The following is a 21,818-nucleotide window of genomic DNA, read 5'->3' as shown; positions in this document are numbered from 1 at the left end:
TGTTTCCATTGAGCTCTGTTTTTACCACACTTGCTGTGTTGGGATGTGGAAGTGGGGTAGACACTCTGTTTATTTAGCAGGGCCCCACTGATGTGGAAGTGCCTGAGAGAGCTGTTCAAGCTGCTTGCAGGAATAGAAGTGCTCACAGTAGCAGTCCATCAGAGACAGACACTTGTGGTGAGGTGCTGCATTCAGCGAGCTCAGTGCTATTAACACTCCAACAATATTGCTGCAGATGGGCAAGGCTTCTGTCTGACCTGTCTCTTTGAGTTTGCTCAGGGAGGCTGAGGGCTTGTGAGTTTTGGGCTGTGATGAGTGAAAAGCCATAGACTCCCATGGATTTAAAAGGACAATCCTGGATGCTCTAGAGCAGCTTTGTGTGCACTAATCATGCAACTCTCAGCTTGGCCAGAAGCCTGGGCTTAGAGAGCATTTTTTCACTTACAATAGCAGTCCAGCTGTGCTGGAAAAGCTACAGAAGAGCAGCAGAAATAGAGAAACTTTAGAAAAGCTGTGAAAAAGCTGAGTACAGAGATTGTTTCATTAACCTCCCCTCCCCAAAGGGACCAGGAAGAATAAAACAAAGCAAGGTAGACCTTTCTTAGTTGAACTAAAGAGCAAAAAGACAAGGAATACCATGGAGGACCAGTAAGTTTCACTGCAAATCCTTCCGTGCAAAGACCATTCCTTAGTTCATTTCTGGGCACATTTTTAAAAAGGGCTGCTTGCCAAAGACTTGCAGTTCTGCCGTGGAGACCCATTATTAGCATCTTCCTCCAGGGAGGAATTTATTTGCTGTTGACTGGAAGTTGCTCTAATATTTCAGCCACTCCTCTTCCACTGTCTCCAAAATGCATGGTACACAAGGAGAATGAGATCTGGTCATTAGACAGCTCCTTCTGCACCCTGTGAACAGGTAGATCTGCACCCATAGCACAGCTATATGACTGCTGGAAAATAATTGATTCTTATCATCCTGTTCATCATTCCCCCTGTGGAATAGACTGTGTCTTCCTGTGCCTGAAATTATTTCCCTTTCCTCCTTCAATTCCCTTCTTATGTTTCATTTCTCATGTGCTTTTCTATGATAGTGTACCCCAGGAAACTGTTTGCTCCCATCTTTGCCTTGATCTTTAAGCACGTTGGGCTGGACAGCTAAATAGAGCAAATGCCTCACTGGGATCCAGCCTGTTCCCAAATGCTGGAATGATGCCATGAACACCTGTGATACTTTCTAAATAATATAACAGCTGGAAAAAAATGCAGTCCCAGATCTGATTCTTGGCTGCACGTAAAGCCCTATTTATTCTGCGGTGTGTGAAAGGGCCTTGACATGAGAACACCTACGGTTTATACCCATTTTCATATGCAGGAAACTGAAGGCAGCCATCAAGGAAAAGAGACCTATAACCTCAGTGCCCTTAGAATTACAGAAAGCATTTTGGTGTCATTAAAAATGAAAGGCCTGGAGTAAGATAGGCTTGAAAAATTTATAATCTCTTTACCTATTACAGCCACAAACCAAACTAGCCTGTGAAAACAGACTCTGAGACAGTGTCATGGCATCTGAGCTTCTCTGTAGCACAGGCCACCCAACCACACTAAATCAGTCTCATGTCTATCCAAGGGAACTGCAGTTGATCTAGGGTATCCTTGAAAGACTTAGCTGATGGACAATCCTTCTTAGCCCTTGGCCCTTGGCAAATTAATCTCATTGGCTTTCTCTTCCACATTAGACACCAATAGACTACAGGCCCACCTGCCCTTCAGAATTCTCTGCGTCTCCCCATGACCCATAAAGGGATGCTTGACTTAGACTAACATCTGAATTTAGATGGTTAACACTGCTGGGATAAATCTCATCTTGCTGTCTCTGACTGAGACCTCTCAAACTTTGCTCTCTTAATCTGGATTCTTTTGCCTCTTTAGAATTTATTCCAAAAAAGACTTGGCCATCTAATTATCTAGGGCCACATCTGTGAATAAACTGACTAATGAGAGTAAATAGTTTAATTCTCGTAGGAAAAACAACATGAAATTGTGCAATTGCACAAAATAAGGCAAAGATGGCCTGGAACACTGTCCCATGCTCCTGAGGTACCCAAAGATACTTCAGAACATGAATAAGAGAGCAGATATAGTAAATCCCAATGATACACTCTCTTGGCATGTCACCTTGATGCAACTGCCTCCAGAAAAAAATACTCTCAGCAGATAAATACCAAGTATGAAGCTTATCTGCATGTATGCAGGTCCTCAAATCTAAACAATATAAAAGTGCTGACTTCTTCTCTGTTACCCTGATAGCATCTCACAGTACCTTTTAAACACATGCTCTCACACAGGAGGGTTATCTGCTCCTAGGAATCGTACCTTATTTTTGCCCTCTATTACAGCCGTTCTCTCAGTGATGCTCTGGATCCTGTTTCCTACGTTGCTGCCAGCTTTCAGGATGAAAGATCCTTCAGTATAAAAGCAAAATCCGTGCCTAAAGAGAACAAAAATTAAAATGTTATTGATTTGGTGATAGAAATTCAACACATAAGACAAAACAATTGTTTTGAAAACAGTGATCAGTCAGGAAAACTGCAGGTGCTGTGATAACCAGGAAAGTATAATTGCTTTTCATTAAATCTTGAGGTTTGGAGCTTGATAATTGGATTAACTTCCACAACCACTCCTTGAATATTAGCTCTCTGGAGCCAATGTTCATATTTAACCCACTGTAAACTGTGAGGCCAGCATTTACAGTCAGAACTTAAATATAGGGCTGTACAAGATCAACATCTCATTTTCAATGCCCCTGTTTTCAGACATTGCCAAAACATGAGTTCATACTATTTTTAGCCTTTAATTCAAAACAAATTATATTTGTTTCAAGATGCATTCTATAATGCATTGGATGCTCTTTTACCCTGTGCAGGTTCTTTTTGTTTTAACAAAGAATTATGCTAGTTTTAATTTTTAAATTTTTTTTTAGTTCAGTTTACAAAACAGTAAGATATTAATACTGAGGTTCAATGATTACAAGACACATAGTAAAAATATGCATAATCCTGCAAATGAACAAAATGAAGTTAAACAAAACTTTACCAAAATGATTTAAATTATTTAAATGATTTAAATGATTTAAATTATAGGGACTTAAATGATAATTTAACTGGAAGAAAATAATGAATGGAAGCCCCAAAGAAAAAATGTTTTTGCCTTATGCAACAAATTGGCTTGTAATCAGAACATTCAGGTGTGGTCATGGCAGAGCTAATTTGTTTCTTAAAGTCTGATTTGGTACACATGGAAATAAACACATTGGAATGCTTCTTAAGTGCTGCCTGACCCTGTTGTTCTTTGAGAATATCTAGTTCAGTTCTTCATCCAGAATTTAGTTGTTGCTTGTTCGATTCCAGTGTCATTGTCAGAGATTAACCCTTCAGCTTGATGAAGCTCTTTCAAATACACTATGTTCTTTGGATTTGAAAGATAATGGCTGCAGTATCTGTAATCACATATTTCTGACTTGTATAACAGTTGTTTGGAGAAATTAATCTTAAAGCCCAATGACTGAAAAACAGAATATGATGCAATCCTGACCAAAGAATGAGGCTCATTTCCCTTCAGCCAACTGTGTAGTTTGCTTTGCACAGTAAACTTTGTGTTGTTTAGAATACCAATGGTACACCAACTTTACATGCTTGTTTTCAATTGTGCAGCTTTGCGTCAAAGTGGCCAATGACTTAGCAGATACTACAGCTTAATGAAGTAATGACACGGAAACTAACTTGGGCTGCCCAAATTTCACAATGTGCACTGAAAGGAACAGTGTGTTGAAAAGACAAAAAAAACCCAAAACAGCAGAAGGCAATGGAGATTCATGCATTGAGAGAGGGCAGGGAGCAAGAGCATGGGAGGAAAGCCCGATCTACACTACCACTTCTTTCAGACTCTGGCTTAAAAGCCAACTTCTAATACATTATTGTTGAGGCCAGGGTGAATGAAAGACAGGTGCATCTGTTGCACCCAGATGGAGAAAAATGGTTAAAATTATTCAGAAAGGTAGAGGTCATTTACTTTACACATTTAAGGCTTTAAGAAGACTGGTTCTGTAATAAGAATGAAACACAGAAGGCATAATAATTTGGCTAAGCTGGTAGCATTTCCATGCCATAGAAGATTTCAAAACTCAATCTGTGATGCCAGGCACACAAATAGGCAGTATCAAAAGCACATTTGTGACTGGGTGCAATCTGTACAGGAAAAGAGACACACCAAAATCCCACTTGACCCATATTAAAAGGTGCCTCCTAATTTATTTCTTTTTCCTATCCCCATAGAATGCATTTATGTTTCTTTGTTACAGTGCTGAAATTCTGTACTCCTTACCATAGAAGCCCTTACACATATTTTGGTAAAGAACAGAAAGAAGGCATGTTGCATATTCAGAAGCTGCTTGTGCATCTCTGAAAAGCATCTCCAATTTCCTTTCATATAGCTCTGGAGGCTCCAGATTCAGTTGCTATTATTATACTCTTCCTCACAATTCCTTAGACGGACTGTATATATTTAATTTGCCATGTCTTAGGGATGAGGACAATGCTATGTCTTGGCTGATGCACAATGAGATGTTGATTACTCATTAATACCAGAATGCAAACCACCATCATAACTACAATAACATCACAATAACAACAAAAACACATGTAAAGCGCTAGATTAGCCCTGGAGGCACATATGTGAACTCTACTGACGTCACATTCCATTCTATACCCAAACTGGCAATTACAATTACATTAATGCAATTAGAGTAGAAAATCAAATACACTTCATAGCTGTTGTTCATGGTTTTAATAAAAAGGGAGTCACAATCAAGCTGAGAATGCTACAACCAACAGCACACAGCTGGAGGTGTGCGTACTGCTGTACACACGTCGGCTCCACTGACTGCTGGATCAGCAAATGCTTACGGATCTGTTGCAGCACAGCTGCCAGGCAGAGTCTAGGACAAGACTCAGACTCATCCCTTTGGATGCAGAACCAGATGCTTCCTCTCACCAGCTGCCAAATCCCTTCATTCTAACCTCAAACACACTAAAATAGCTCAGAAGCAACACACAAACTGGGTCCACTATCCTGAGCTGGCTACTCAAGTTAATACTCCAAGTCATCTCACCTCTTACTGCTGCCAGGGATGCCATGTGAAAGATGCTGCATAAGACAACACCATCAGGTAGAGATGAGGAAGCAAAAAAATTAGTTGAAAGTCCTGCCTCTTAATCTGACCTCAGCTTCTAACAATGTATTTTGTAACAGAAAGAGAATAGGTTCTGCTGAACTTAGATGTAATCATCAAACCAAATGTTTGTGTTAAGCACACATGCTTGGAAAGAAAGAGGGAAAAATGAAAACACAAAAATCTATGCTGGCTGGAACCAAAATAGGCAATCATCTTCCTGTTAACTCTATTGATGTTCCATAGCATGTCCTCACATAACATCAGCTACATATTTGTCTGATTTCAAGGAAATTACCAATTTCTTCAAACTACCCACTCACATTGCATTTTTAGCAAGAACTGTCTGTGTTTGCAGGGAAATCCCACTGCATTTTAGATATTTGAGTCTTACTTCAGATATCTCCAGAGTACATGAATTCCTGAAATGTTTTGTTGTGGGATGAGCCCCGGTGCTTTGCATCTTCAGGAAGTCTTACAGCAGGGTTACCGCCAGGTTAATGAAGGAGCACACAGTGTGCGCAGGGATTGATAAACAAGCTGATATCCGCCAGCACATTTCTACACTTCTCTTTCACCTGTGTCCCTGCAGACCCTTTCATGTTTCTACTTTGTGGGTGCAACTCTGCATGTGTAGAGATCCCACGTAGCAAATGCTAACGGGGGTATGTACAAACCTAAGTTTATAAAAGTTACACAACCTCGGGGTGAGGTGATCAGACTCTGCTGCCTTAGTGGAGCGCTGGTAGAAGCAGAGCACTCAGGTTAATCACACCCTAAGTAGTTTTTCCCATGTGCCTGCATGCGTGCTGGCATGCGCATTTGCAGGTGCGCACCCACGCAGGCACGCATCGGCCTTTGTGTCAAGACCCTGAGAAAAAGGCTATTCTTTTGTAAAAACGGGAGCTACTAATTCTCTGTAAGGCTTCCAGAGAAGCCCAGCACAGGGGGAAAAAAGGGTGAGAGTGGCTCTGCCTGTGGCAGGGTGAGTTCTGCTGTCAGACCTGTTCATTGGCCAGAGCTTTGGGAACTTAAACGAATTTGGAGAGGCTAGGGATGGTTTATGCAACCAGAAGTAAGTCCAGCTTTATAAAAGGTCTGTGATGTGTAGAGCTGGCACCCATGGGGTGAAGTGGCTGGGGGGAGGGGAGCCAGCCTGCTACTCAAGAATACATCAAGCACTTGAGGAAGCAGAGTGTGCCATGTTTGAAGATGCAAAGATAATCACAGTGCTGGGAACCGTCTTGTGTAGCGGAGGAAGCCAAACAACAAGAGGAAAGCAGCATATGCTCGTGATTTCGCACAGGAAGCTAGCAGCACCTCCTGCCAAAGTGAGATAAGAAAACTCCCATGGCCTATTCTGGACAAGGCTGTGGTGATCAACCTTCGCTTCACACTGTCCTCTCTCTGCTCCGCAGCCCGCTCCCTTTCCTAATGAGTTTCAGAGCCCTCACTTCTATTAGCATGCAGCATGCCAAGCACAATAGCATGGTGTATTTATAACTAGCAACAGGGAAAAGTTTCCAGGGTAAGAGTGCACTTCATGTCATCTTGATGCATTTCACCGAAATCACACTACAAACCAGCTCCAAGCTAAAGTCCTGCCGATGAAAATACTGGTCTCAGAAGAAAAGCTGCTGGGTGATTTATAGAAGAGCATGGGAGCTGAGGTAAGCAATTTGTCCAATTATTCATAGGGTGGTTTGACCCCGAGTATGACAGTCAGTTCTGATTGAAAGCCCCAGATCTAGTCCGTCCAGACACATCTTCCCCATCCCAAAGACATTACTGCAGTTTTCATTTCAAGTAGTGCGACAACAAATACCAGTGAAAGAGCCTCAAACCACAAATCAGTTGGAAAAATACTCATCTTCTGTCTCTTTGTCCTCCCAGCTTCTCCCTCCCAAGTCCTCCTGTGTGATTCCAGAGGCCATTACAATCATTACCTCATGTAACATCTCATTCAACTCTCTAAGTATTCCTCTTGGCAAAGCCCCTGGCAGCCTCACTCACACTCTCATTCACTGGGGTAGTATTTGTTGGGAGGGAGAGGAAACCATCCTGTCACCAACAGTGCCCATTTTTTAGAGTGATTATTGGCAGCCACCATGCTTTTCTCAGCAGCTATCCTTTTTTTAGGGCAGCAATTCCTAGCAGCGTCAGGGCAATGCTACTACAAATTCAAGTTGGGCTGACTCACATCTTTTCAGAGGCAAGGATGACATCACTAACATTAAGATAGGAACTCTGGAAATCCCTGGAATTGTAAAGAATATATAGGAACTGTGTTTTATTTGCAAGTTACCAAAAAAATCTGAATGGCATGGGCCATGACTGTTCTGCGCCATGTCCAGTGTCATGCGATTGACAGCACAGGGCTGGTACAGCCACGTGTCCTTGGGAATATTGAGCCAATTTGAAGCAGGAAACAGAGAGGAAAACTAGTAGCAGGGAGCATGTACAGTTTGTAAAATGTGCTTTATGGGGGTAGGGGAAGGAGAATATGTGCTGGCCCCCTGCCAGCTTTGTCTATGCAAAATGATTCTGATTCTAAGAAGCTGTGGGTCCAGGTGCTCCTGCTCTAGGTCAAAACCAATCAGAGGTTGAGATACTGGCAAAACTGCAGCTGGGAGCTCATCCCAAACACCTTCCCTAGTATGCACATTAGTGGAGCTAGGAGGAAAACTACAGGTGGTAGGAACAGGATTTATTTTACATTGTTTTTTGTTTGTTGGTTTATATATATTCATTTATTTAAGATCAGGTCCCTGATGTCCCAAAAGCTCATTCTCCTGGGGGGTATTTTGAAAGGAGTAGGGTAGATGACATTTAGAGCTTTGTTGTGTACTTCTATGGCTCTATCAAAAAAGGAAGCATTTGATAGCTGCACATTGACTTTCTTGCTGTTACTGACATGCAACCAGATAACTGGATGGTGTTTCCCTTTCATACTCATCCTTTCCAGACATTATGACTTGCCTTTAACTCTTCCAGTTTTCTGCCTGGAAAGCTGATTGATCTGAGCTATCTCAAAAGAAGCAGCAAGATCAACAGCAATGTTGCCTACTGCAATTTTCAGTATTTCATCAGCCCACACACAGATTTCCACAGGAAAAAAATCACTTCCATGACTGCACACCTGAGCACCCTGCAACACCAGTTACTCACAACAAAAAATGCAGATGACTGAGGCTGAGGGTCACCAAAAAAACCCATTTTGCTTCCAACTTCTTTGCCATTACTTGAAACCTCTGGCTGCTAGGGAACATAACAGCATTTGAAAGTAATTTTTCAGGTGTCTACACATAGTGAGGTTATCTGAAGTTTTCTCACCTTGTCTTATCAGAAGGTCCTCAATTTTCTGCTTCACTCTGCTTAGCATTCTTCACGGACACATGACACCATCATATTTCAGCCAAACCCACCATCCTTCCTTTTTATACAACTCTCTTTCCTGCTTTACTAAATTGTGTTCACTCTCATCTCCCACGAAGCCACTGTGATTCAGCTTCCACTTTCTCTGTGCAAAAGGAAAAACCATGTCCTTTGCAGAGAAGGAGGATGTTGGCTGGAAGTATAGGATTATCACATGAGATTTCCACAAGCACCTAGAATTTCTTTCAGGGGAAAAATGTGTTTGATTTTAAGAGTCTGTAGTACTGAAAGGAATAGGGTCTACAATTTGGTTGAACAGTCAGAATCCTAAAGAGAAAGTCCACAAAAACTCTACATACCATGTTCCCTTTAGCATTCCCTTTTTTTTTTTTAATTCCCAATTTATATTCCCTATAAATAAAGTCCAAGATATTGTTCAGACCCTTCTATTGTAAGTTATTTTCCTTGCAAAACTCACTTTTAATACACACTTAACTTCTAGACATAACCTTACATCTATAATATTCCAAGATCCATGTATCCACAAATCCTTCCTCCTCAGAATGCCAAAATTCCTCTTCTTTCCTTTGCTATCCTAACTGGATCCTCTTGGTTCTAGAAAGGAGTGACTTTAGCAGCCTATTTACACAGTCCTTCATACTGCCCATCTTGCTGACAAGCTGGAAGAGCAACTCTCACCCTTTCCATTTTCCAGGGTTTAGCAGAGGAGACAGAGGAGCTGTTGATCCACTGAGGTTGTGTTTTTCAAGATGATTTGTTTTCAACTTCTCTTTAAGTAGGGGTCTGGGAGCAAATCTGGGCTGACTGGAGTGAGGGACTGAGGTGCAGGCAGAAAACAAGGAAGGGATGAGAAAGAATGGAGGGAAACATTTTTAAGGAGAGAGGGGAGCTGATTAGAAGGAAAACAGGAAGAGAAAATACTGACAGGCATGGATGTAAGACCAAGGATCCATCTACCCCATATCCTGTCCCAACAATGACCATATGCAGATGGCTGGAGATGAGTAAGAGCGGGACTAACTTCAGATATTTCCTTCTAATACTCCCACAGTCACCAGTTATTATCAACTCAGGAACTTCCCTCAATATAGGCTGTTTCTACACTTCTCTTCCAAGACTGCAGGAAGTTTTCAAACCCCCAAAATCTTCTGGCGAGCAGATTCACAGATATGCTATCCACTACATGAGGAGTGATATCCTTTTTAGTTCCAAATTCTGTTCCTCCTGTCTTCATCTAATGGCCTCTTGAATTGGAAAAGATATACAACTTAACTAAGTTAAGTTAACAACAACTGATCCTCAGACATGTGTCCTTTACAAGTCTGTAAGTCTCTGTCCTGTAACTCCCAAGTCACACCTTTTTCAGTCTGTAAGAGTCTTGATCTCCCTCCTCACTCATACTTCACACATTCCTCTCATTCTCTGAAATTCCTTTGATCCTTTTTGATGCTATTCCTGGTGTACCTCCCAGTTTGGCTGCATCCTTTGAAATGAAAGGATCAGAAATGCTCATAGCATAAAAGACATTGATAATTTATGGATTTGTGGAGTTATCGTGGTGTTCTGTACTGTGGTCTTTATTTCTCTCCTGGTAAGTCCTAACACTTGATTTTCTTTTTGAGCTGCTCATGATAGTGTTCACTTTCACAAACCCATCTACCACAGCACTCAGATCCCTCTTTGTAGTACTAATGATCAGCCAACAGCTTTTTAACACGTATTTTGCCTACGAAAGCAAGATCTTTTTTTCCTATGTATGTCATGCACATTTATCCTCAGTGAATTTCACCTGCCACTTTTTTACTCAGATACCCAGATTAAGAGAGTTCTGCATTTCATTGCAATCAGCTCCTCAACCTTACAAATCCGAATAGCTTGTCATCATCAACAAACAGTGTCACCTCCTTGCCACCTTTTCCAGGTTATTTCTGAACATGTTGACAAGTACAGACCCCAGCACCAGCTCCTGAAAAGCTTCACTGATCACCTCCCTACGCTGCAAGAACGGGTTGTTCCCTCTTAACCTCTGTTTTCTATTTTTTAACTGAATATTTTTTTCTGAGCACGATCCTACCTCACATGCCTGTTCAAAGCCTTCTGCAAAGGCTTTTTGAAAGGCGTACACATGAAAGGAAAGAGGATGCTAACTAAAGTTTGTATATTTTTGTAAAAGGTGTACTCGATCCAGTAATAGTACTCCATTCATAATCACTCTGAAGCACACACAGAGTTTGACCTGGTGCCTTCCTTTGGCCAGGAGCCCCTGCTAGTGCAGGAGCAGGCTTCTGGCTACGGGCTGGGACGCCCCACTGGCTCCCACACTGCCAGCGCGCGGGGCCCCGCTCACGTCGTGCAGTCCCCACGTACAGCCTGTCACACACTTTATTTCCCATGGGCTGGGCCACACGGAGTAAAAGATCAAGCAGAAACATCCCACCATCTACGTGACCCTTAAGTGTTTTTCCTTAAGGCTGGGTGTCAGGCTTCACATAGTAAAGCCAAGAAACCATCCTGTGAAGGCAACAAGAAGAAAAAAAAGAAACTGGGAAAAAATAAAGGAAGAGCAAGTGAAAAAAAACCCAACACAAGCAAGTGAGAATAAAAGCATGATACCAAGCAGAGTATCCCTGCTGATCAATGACAGAGCAAACAATACAATGTTTCTTGTTTTAACTTTTTAAAAAATTTGATTTAAAGTGATTTGGAAACTAGCAATATCAAAACTTGAAAGCTTAAGGTTCTGATTCAACCAAGACCCACGATGAAGTAATTTATACTTGCGGAATAAATTCATCAATGTGTAACCCTGTGGACAGACTGTGGCAAACTGTACTCGGTATAAAGCATGTGTTTGCCAAGCTTATGTAACCATATGGATGTGCCAGATCTGATTCAAACGGCATCTTGCAAACAAAATATTAAAAAATATTTTCAAATTCCATAATAGTGACTTGAAAACCAGGATATAGCTCTACTCAGGGGAAAGAATGTGTTCACAAGCAAACATTGGCTTTTGGCTCCCAGTGAAAGTGCAGAATGAGACACTTAAGCATATTGCTTATTTAGGCTGAAGCAGATCAGATGCTGTTTCACTCCTCTCTTTCCTTTGCAGCAGCATGGACTTCCAGGGAACTTGAAGCCAATATGCACTCATGACAGTTCCTCTGCATTTTTTTTTAAGGTTATGTTAAAAACCAAGGGGTTTGACTTTCATTTACACTCATCTATTTCCCCAACCACATCAAAATAAGGGAATAGCTAGTATGATTTTAGGTGTACCTGTATGTACCTCTACATCTCTAGATTGCTGTAAGATGATTTTCCTGTAGCACAGGGTGGAAGGCACAAAGGCCACCAGCCAGATCCTCAACCAGTGTGAACATAGAGCTGAGGATCCAGCCACATGTCAAATTACACAAAGGCATTTTAGGAGTACCTGTTTGTTAATTGCATCTGACCTACTTATACCAGCTCCAAAGACTCAGACTTTCCCTTCCTGAAAATAGGCACAAGGGATAAAACCAGTTGCTGTGGACAAACTAATGGTCATCAACGTTTGCAGGCATCCAACAATTAAATTTGGGTGGTTCAGTACATTCCTAATTGAGTATAATTAACATTCGTTCTTTACTTGTTCATTTTACATACCTCACTGATGTTCCAAATCTGGTTTCCCCTGATCATCTATCCAAGCACACCCTAATGATTCTGGCTTTCAATCCCTTTTTAATACCCTGACATAAACAGTGCAGAAATGCAATTAGACTGCTATGCACACATGGCCTGCCTCCTCTTTCACTGAAGCTGCTGGGACTCTGGCCATGCACTGTCATTATGATAGTTTCAGTCTTTCTGTGTCTCTGCAGAAGTTTCAAGGAACACCTCTAGTTTGTTTCCTCCCAGATACTTCATCTATTCAGCCTTCCATCTCCAATCCCACCATTAGGTGGTTTTGCCACCAAATGGAGTTCACATCTTGACACTGTAGTCAGAAGAGCAGAGAATCATGCACCAGTTTCCCCAATTACTTTGTTTTTGTAAGCAGCTCTATAATACTGTTACATTTCTCTCTCCATCAAGCAAACACACAAGCATAAAAAACAAAATAAACAAAAGCCAAAAAACCACAGATTGATATGATGGCAGGGTTGTAAAATAATAATAACATAACATTCAGTTTGAGACTGAACAAAACTGATAGCTCAAGAGGAGGGAGGCAGCAGCATGATGGGAGAGCTGAAACACCCATGGTTAAATCTCAGTGTTGCAACTTTCTGCAGTTTCTGAAGGGCCAATCAGTCAAACCTTGGGCAGAGGTTGAAGACCTCTCTTGAACTGCCCACATAGAAATGTCCAAAGAGAGAAACTGGCCCCAAACAACACTGCACATCTTCTCAGCAAGCCAGTGCTTCCAGTGAGCAATAGCAGTATCCCACATGCCTTTCTTGGCAATTCCTGCCAGGTCAGTTTAAGATAAACAAAATCTACTGAAGAGATTCAGGTCAAGAACCATTAACATCAAGCACGTTCCTGGCATGCAGACACTTGTTCTGTAACCTTAGAATGGATCTGTTTTAGGTGGATCCCAGCCTGCCTGACTCTGGAGACCCTCAGCAAGCCCTGCTGCTGTCTGGCCTCATACACCTCTGCTGACAACCCAGCCTGAGACAAATTCAGGATGGACAGGATGGCTCCAGTGTGGTAGAAAAGAGGCTGAGGAGGCTGCTGGGCACTTCAGGACAAGTGCCCCACTGGGCTGTGCTCTTCTATATCCACTGAACACCTGGGGGCCGCCCAGCCTGGGAATGTGTCCATTGCAGAGCAGCAAGATAGCCCTGGAAAAGCAGTTTCTCAATCATTTAAGAAACACTAATTTTTAATTTTATTTTTTTAAGAACTTTTATTTTGCATTGTGTCTTCCACTGTCTTTTGGCTGCCATCTCTAAGTTTAATAGTTCTGCATAAGCTTTAAAAAAACCCAGAACTTTGTTTTTTGTCCCAGACAGATTTCCTTGACTCTTTTAGGTTTCCTTGTTTGAGTGAACATCAGAAGAGGATCTTTCCACCTACATATCTAGTTAACTAGCTAGCTAGCAAAATGTTGATTAATGGCAAGAAAGAGTTGGTTTAAGCAAAGTAATTGTAACAGAAAGCAAAGTACAGGGAATTTTTAATGATGTTGGTCTTTCACATTTCAAAAATTCACTTTTTTTTTTTTTTTTTTTTTTTTTTTAAATTTGCTATGAGAAAACTATGGAAATCATTTTATTTGGCCAGTCTCCTGTTACTAGCCTGAATGAAGTAGAGAGAAGAGTTATGCAAATTGACTGTATCAATCAGAAAGCATTAAAAAGCATCTGCATTTAAAAGCAACGGAATTCATTGAGATATTCTTAGATTTTTGTAACTGAAATACTGCTTGGAAAAGAAAGTGAAAGAAGTCTCCACACAATCTAATGGCTGCTATTAAAGGAGGTCACAGGCATCATTCCTTCAAAAATAAAAGCATCTAACTTAGGCAGTCAGTCCCCAGCTTGCAGTGACAGTACTCAAAGGGTGTGAAGTTAAGCATACATATAAATATTGGATCAATCAGATCTTGGACCCAATAGTGCACTGCAAGGTCTTTGCAGCAACAGCATCTTTTTATTCAGAAATTTCCCGAGAATCTCCACTACCTTACACTGAATGGTAACCTGTGGGGGTTTATTGACTTAAAGTGCAAGGTACATCTGTGTACAGAAACAAGCTCTACGTGAGCATAAACAGAACAACATTTCAGCATTGGAAACCTAACATTGGGCAGATAAATAAAAAAAAAAAAAAAAGTATTGGTAGAACAAGGTATGTTTCTTATCTCCTGCATGAGGTAAATGCATATTAAATCTGTTGCTTAGGCAAACCTCCCTTCACACAAAGAGGGAAGCATAGTGAAATAGGTGGGATTAAAGGGTTTTCCAGTTCTTCAGGGAGAACACCTGAACACGCACAGACATCAGCCTGAGCAAGGTGTGCCAGCTGCTGAGGTACTCCACTCTGCTCCCTTCCTGGAGCAGGAGACAAAATTTAATTACTCAGGTATTTCTGGCTTTCTGAAATAGTAAATTGTCATATTATTCAGAGGGAGTCATCCCACTCTGTTTAGGCAAAGCATTAAAAATGGTGTTCTCCAGACTACTTCTTCAATGAGTACTTTAAGAAGAAGGAAGGGGAGAGGGTTGAAGGGGATCATCACAGAACAATTATGCAGGCAATTTGGAAGCCAGTCTGGAAATAACATTGTAACAGAGCCAATAGCTGATTCAAGTTGTTACATTTCTCCTCTGAACACCTGCTCAAACACACTGCTCATTAACTTTAATGGAGTCTACAGTTCAGCACTCTACAGAACACCTGCATGCAGATGTTAATTCCTCTTTCTGATGACACGTTCTCCTCTGCAGGAGTGATGACCTGTGCTTGCTAACAGAAATATCTGACAACTGATGAGCACCACCTCGATTTCCAAGGAAGAACCAACTGTTTCTTCAGTGCTGCACTGGATTTCAATCCAGAGTATTCATAGCTGTATAAACTCTTGAAAGAAACTAAAAGACTGAAAACTTTCATATATGCCTTTCTCAAGGTTTCTCTAGTTAAAAGATGTTCTCTTACATCTCTTAGCAAAAATAAATCTTGCAACTTGTCCTTGTAAGGTAACATACCAGACAGAGGAAATGCAGCTCTCACCTGTCCTTAAAATGGAGAATTTCAGGTAATATCTGTTCCAGCAAGAGGAGAGATTGCTAGTGCCACCTCTTGGTGAGAAGGGCACAGAAAGACAGCCATTAAAATAATCCCAAAGACATAGTGGGAAAAATAACACATGCTTCAAGGAAGTGCTGACCAGTCTCTCACTGATATCAAAGAACTTCCAGGTATCCTTAGTTTGAGATGTTTAGTATTGAGACCCTTATTTGAAGGACGTGTCTTGTACTCTTTCAATTCAGCATGTCCTTAAATATTTGCCTGGTGCTAAATCCCAATTCTATGAAAGCATTAAAAAAGTGAAATCCTGGGGAATGTGATTATTCTTCAGCTGAAACTGAGAAAAAGTTGTGTGTTAAACTTGTTAGGTTTTTAAATATCTTCATTGGGCTGTGATCCAAAAAACTTGTCTGTTTGAACCCTCCAATAACAACTTAATGATAATGCTGTTGTGTAGGTTGACTGTTAATCATTAAGTTTGTCAGATTTCATGACACAGGAAGAGCTGTGGGTGAATCAGCATGAACTCCTAATTATAAGAAACAGAGTTCAAAAGAAAACTAAAATGTAAAAAGAGGATTAGCTTGAGCACCACATCAGCGTCAAGTAAGCTTGTATGGTGCCATTTATCCTCTACCCTCTTTAAATATCATCCTGGACAATGGTGGGCTCATTTAGCTTGCTGAAGTGAATCTATGACTAAACATGTGACACAGCAGATCTGACCTTCATAATGGAAGAAGCTTCTACGATGTTTCTTGTCTATTTCAAAGGAAGCCACACATAGGAGTCACTGTGCATGGAGAAAAGCATGGAGGAAAACTTCTCCATGTGAAAGCGTGTGAACTTTGCAAGACATTGTCTTCTCTCATGAAAACGCAAAAGCAATTATGGCTTCTGGACGAATATTGCATGCATGAATACTAGTGAACTGTATATAAACCCAAACAACAATACCAAATAACCACTGCCCTCCATTTTCAAATAACAATGGAGAAAATGTTGCATTGTGACTATATATCTACTGAAAAATATATTGATTAAAAAGTAGACAGTTTTTATTAACTAATAAAAAAAACATGTTTACAGCAAGCTTTATGCTTGTAAAAAAATATCTGTGTAATAGCAAAATATATATAAAATATTATATTTTTATAATAAATTGATATATTAAATTATATTAAAATATTATACTAAATAAAAGTAAAGATGCTCTCCTACCTTGTTTTAGAATGGTTTTGTTTACAGGGATACCACATCCATGTAATTTTAGGTGGAGGAATACCATACACAGTGCATGTCAGCACTTGTTTGCTGCCTAATAAATGCAGATTAGGTTCAGGGAATGATGACACGGCCTTTTCGTATATCTGTGGTTTCACTGGAAAGGGTAAAAATTGGAGAGCAATTAAAACCAGCTTATTTCCAATGTATTGCACTATTATAAAAATACTACATTCCTGCGGTGTGAGTAACAAGAAAAATCCCCAGGAAAACAAAGGAAAACAGCAGTCCTGAGTCATGTCAGATGAGTGGTTAGTAACACATTTAAGTCATCAGGAACAAATATGTGACTGTGGAGGACAGAAAACACTTCAAATGAAAACCAGCATCCATCTTCTGGTTCAAAGATGGGCCTTTCACCCTGCATATGAGGCTTGGGTTTGGGTCCATGAAGTCAGTAAGAAAACCCACAATGCCCTGACGATGGCAAGATTGGTGACAATCCAGCTCAAAGGAAATTGAGCCTTTACATGTTCAGGAGAAGCATGGGAACATGTTGCAAACTTACCATTTACCGTAAGAGTGACTGTAAGATTCTTCGACAAGTTCCACTGTCGAATGCTCAATATTATGGTGTAGTTTCCAGCATCCTCCTCAGCAACATCCTTGATGACTAATGAATAGTCTTTAACAATGTACCGGGCACATTTTTCAGCAGCAGGTAGCCCATCTTTTAACCTGTTTCATGGAATTCCAGAAATCAAAATTCTGAAAAATATTTCTGCTTAGATCACCCATGTTACATCATATTCCTCAATCTTTGGGAAGGGATTGGATTTCCAGTCTGAGATTCTGTTTACCAGACTTGTCCTTTTCATTCAAATAAGATTGCTGACATTCGTAAACCACTTTAGAGAATACTATTCTATATATTAAAATTGATAAGAATCTGACGGGGTTCTATGGTATTTGAGAGTTGCTGAAAATTGCAACTCTGTCTCTAAAGATCCCAGTTGCCCATGGCTGTGACCGCCATTTAGTCTGAGGGACAACCATTTTGTCTAAGAGCTGGTCACAGAAATAAAGGTTGCATCATCTTGCACTGGCCATTTCTCTATGACCTCAGAATACATCCTGGGACAGAGCATTACAGTACTCTAAGCACAGCTGTGATTTTAGGAAGAGGAAGAGTAAGTAGATTAGATAAGCACTTAGGAATCAGATATCCTGCTATCAAGTGAATGTTTTTAAAGATAACAGAAAATCAACGTAGAAAGTACTAACTGTTGCTCACACATAGATTCCTGAAGCAAAAGAATTTTCTTCCAAGCCTAAAATACAGTGTAAAGTACATTTTAACAAGCTGCAAGAAGGTTAACATGATGTTAGTAGAAGGGTGCAACACATATTCATTATGATGATGGATTTGATCTCAATGATTCACAGCTTTTAGTTAGTATTTACAGAAAAGTCTTACTTTTATTAGAGGAGCACTAAACTTTGGTCAAAAGAGTTACGGATTTAGGCATTTCACTGCATGTGTATTTTACAGAACCAGAGAAGAGCTGCAGCTGAAAAAGCCTTTGGAATTCATTTAGTCTAATGTCCTATATAAAGCAAGGTCAGAAGGTTACCCAATACCATTTTCAGCATGGTTTTGTGAATCTCTAAGAATGGACACTCCACCAGCACTCTGGGCTATTTATTCCAATGTTTGACGAATCTCAATTTTAAATTAAAAAATTTGTTAAAATTTGTTAAAATGTTTGAAGATTTTTTTTTTAGTTCAGAAGTTTTGGATCTATATGTGTAGTCAACAAACCCAAACACTGGAGAAACAGAAAATGATGTATAAATGGCTGGCATCAGTGTCACACTCACCCCTTAATTTTCCACATGGAGCCATAAGCGTAAAGGTTTTGTAAAACAAGACAACACTTTTGGGGCAAAATTAATTCCTGGCTGTAACATGCACTCCCCCTGTTTATGTATGTATTGTTTGTTTTCTTAATCAGTCTTGTCATAGACCCTTTGTTAAAGCACAATTAATTGAGCCAGAGCTACTGGTGTTTAAAATTATTTAAACAAAAACCCCTTGAGATCATGAATAGATAACACTTTTCCATATGAAAGTGGTTTGGATTAATAAAAAAACCAAACAAACCTGTTCCAAAAGTTCTTAACACAGCATACATGAGACAAATGAATGATCCAGAGAATGCTCTGCTGAAGTAGATCTACAACCTTCAGATCACTGCATAATAATACCAACTTCCATTTTTTTGCAATAGTGCATGTCTGTATGACTCAAGTCAATCATTTATTTTAATGAAAACCTTCTTTTCTTTCTCTTACTGTCTGAAAAAGCAAGTTCAGGCTTCAAATCTAGGTGTGAATGATTCTGGATGCAACACTTGAGTCAAGGCTGGTAGAGATATTTAGCTGTAGAGCATCCATTGATTTCAAGAGGAGACATACCCAACCTATTTGAGGATCTCAGCTTTAAACTTTCCTTATTGCCTTTCTCGCCCTTGTGAAATGCAGGTAATGTTCTCACAAATTGTTAGAATCCCAGGCAGCTCTGAAACGTTAAAAAAATCCTCCCCAACTCTATTATAACAAGATGTCCAGGATGCATCTGTGGAAGTAACTGTTGTCCTACCATATAACCTCTGGAGAGGGAAATGCCTTCACTTTCATTGACAAACGATAGGATTTTCTTCCGGCTACAACCTCCAGCGCAGTTTTTCTTCGACGTTTCAAATTAATGAACATTTTATCTTAAACAAAATAAAAAAGTGCTTTGTATTACTGATTTTCATCCTGCAAAAAGAGCAGTTCTACTAAAGAAAATGTGACTCCAAATAAAAATTATTTTTAATAATTTTGATGCTTCCACATGTTAACATCAAAAATAGAGCCTAACCTCCTGGAGATCTATAAAATAGAAAAGAATATACAAGAAACTGAGATGCAGCTCCCAGGGCATGGAACTGCTTGGAGAAGATACACTCTAGCCAAATTCACATTGTGCTTCAGCCAGAAAAAAAGGCACAAGAGATAAAGAGGTCTGTAGTATGTGGGAGGCTGAACTGAGGATGATCAGATGACCTTTCCACTCCTACAGGCTAAGAATCAATGGATGTTCCAAAAGAAAACATTTTGCCAGAGAAGATTTAAGGGATCTTCAGAGAAATAGCAAAGGAAAAGGCAGAAACTTTCTGTAGCATTGGTAAACAGCTGTTTCAAACAAACAAATCTTTGTCACTTCACTGGAATAATATCAGCCTGCTGGAATTTGTTCTTTTCCAATTGCTCTGCCCTGTATCTCCAGCTCTGCCAAGTTGATGGTTTTCACCAGAGGCAATAAACCAAAAAATTCAATACATTGGAAAATATCTCTTTTTCCCTTGCCAACTTGTGCAAACTAAAACATTCAAAGTATAAAAAATGTTTGAGTGTCCTTTTGATGGTACCTATGATGCAATATTTACTCACATTACAAACTGTATAAGGATGATGGATATCTATTAAACAAGTTTAACATTTAATAACAACACGTATATTGAAAATAATATGCAGAAGACAAATAACTAATTACACAAGTCAAGTTATAAAGATACAGCCCTGATTCTGCAAGCCTTTATTCACACAGGTTCTTTCTAATGTGGGTATCCTCTAATGGGGCTGCTTATGTGAATGCAGGCTGACTTCAACAGTCCCAGATTTTCTGACTCTAATTTTAATCTCCAACTTCTCTGACTTTAATTTTAATCTAAACCTCAGTTTCTGACAGATGCAGTTTATCTGCTGAAGATACAGTTATCGATGATAACAATGATATCAATGATAACAATGATAACAATGGTTATCATGATTCATCCTATGCTCCCAGTGCCTTATTCGAGAGTTTAAATAGAAAAAATGTGATGAAATTCTCTCTAAGAATACCAACACAGAATGCTTAGTCCACACTTCCGGATAGGAGAGAAAAGATACACCATTGAAAATGCAACAAATCCATATTCTGACCATGAGTCATCTGTGTTAGAGGACACCCACCAGCCTCTTGGTCTTAAAATCAATGGTGCTCCAAAAATCCTGGGTGTTTCTAATTGTAACAGGGTGTCATCCCAAAGGTCACTCCCCAAAGGGTCCACATGCAAAAATGCCCTTATTCATATACTTTTGAAATAATATCAGAAATTTCCAGATTTCACAGAAGGCCCAGACAAATCATAGGGAACTCAATCAAGTGTCCTGCTGTAAAACCATATTAATTATTTGCATTTTTTGAATGGTCTACTCGCTCCATGTAGAGTTAGGGCATTTATTTCTTTAGTTCTTCAAAGAAAGAAAGGCATAAGTACCATAGAAGAGGAAATTACATTCTTCCATTTAAATTATGCTTGTACCTTCTTTTCCCTGACAAACCAGAGTTTCCCTGATTGTATCTGCTAGAACTGACTGAGGACAGTGCCATCACAACATTTAGCAGACAAAAATAATGAAATTGAACATTAACATGTCTACTGCCAGCAGTACAAAGCAGTCATGGAAGAAATGGCATGTTTTCCCTCCTGAAGGGCCTCCCTCCCTCATTTCCCTTTTTCTGCCCATGACGAATGTGCTACAAATTTGCTTCCACCTTGTGTCACGATGTAAAACTATCACATGACTGACCTTGGTACATGAGCACTGAACATTCTACAAATGTGCACCACTTCTTACCATAAACAATGACTGTTGTGTTGACGGCCTTGATCGATGGCCCGCTCTTCACGTGGCAGGTGTACTGGCCTTTATCAATATCCCGCACTCTGTCGACAACGAGGATGCTGTAAAAAATGTTGGCCTCTGAATTCTTCTGGTCAATACGCTGCATTACAGAACCTCTTTTCCTTGTCTATAAAAGCCAGAGAAATCAACAAGAAAGAGGTTAATCAAACCGATTTTCAAGATTATTAAGATTTTTATTTTTCTGTACTGCCACCATAACTTAATAAAAACAACCCCAGATGCCTTTTTACGTCACAGAAAAGATGCTTAACATTTCTGGATGGTCAGCAATAAAAAATATAAGCAACCTTATAGGGCAATTCATCCCTGTCTTCACCCAAGCTGTCATTGTATCCAAGCCAGTACTTTCCAGAGCAAGAGCTTCCTTTTTGTATAGCCTGTCATATCAACATGCCCAGCTCCCCGCTGCCATTGTCCCAACACT

At 40.1% G+C, this 21,818-nt stretch overlaps 1 protein-coding gene across 2 annotated transcripts in view; it reads right to left on the bottom strand.

Annotated features, from left to right (window-relative positions):
- Positions 1-21,818, bottom strand: part of FLT1 (fms related receptor tyrosine kinase 1) — a 108,481-nt gene that overhangs the window by 54,363 nt on the left and 32,300 nt on the right. For both annotated transcript variants that reach the window (XM_058828806.1, XM_058828811.1), the window contains exons 7-11: positions 21,326-21,500; positions 19,257-19,374; positions 17,163-17,332; positions 16,592-16,751; positions 2,374-2,488 (exon numbers count right to left, since the gene is read on the bottom strand). In XM_058828806.1, the coding sequence (XP_058684789.1) occupies positions 2,374-2,488; positions 16,592-16,751; positions 17,163-17,332; positions 19,257-19,374; positions 21,326-21,500 (738 nt within the window). The remainder of the gene's footprint in view (positions 1-2,373; positions 2,489-16,591; positions 16,752-17,162; positions 17,333-19,256; positions 19,375-21,325; positions 21,501-21,818) is intronic.

This window comes from Poecile atricapillus, chromosome 1, assembly GCF_030490865.1.
Source record: "Poecile atricapillus isolate bPoeAtr1 chromosome 1, bPoeAtr1.hap1, whole genome shotgun sequence".
NCBI classification, from domain to species: Eukaryota; Metazoa; Chordata; class Aves; order Passeriformes; family Paridae; genus Poecile; species Poecile atricapillus.
This window is presented reverse-complemented; position numbering and strand designations above follow the sequence as displayed.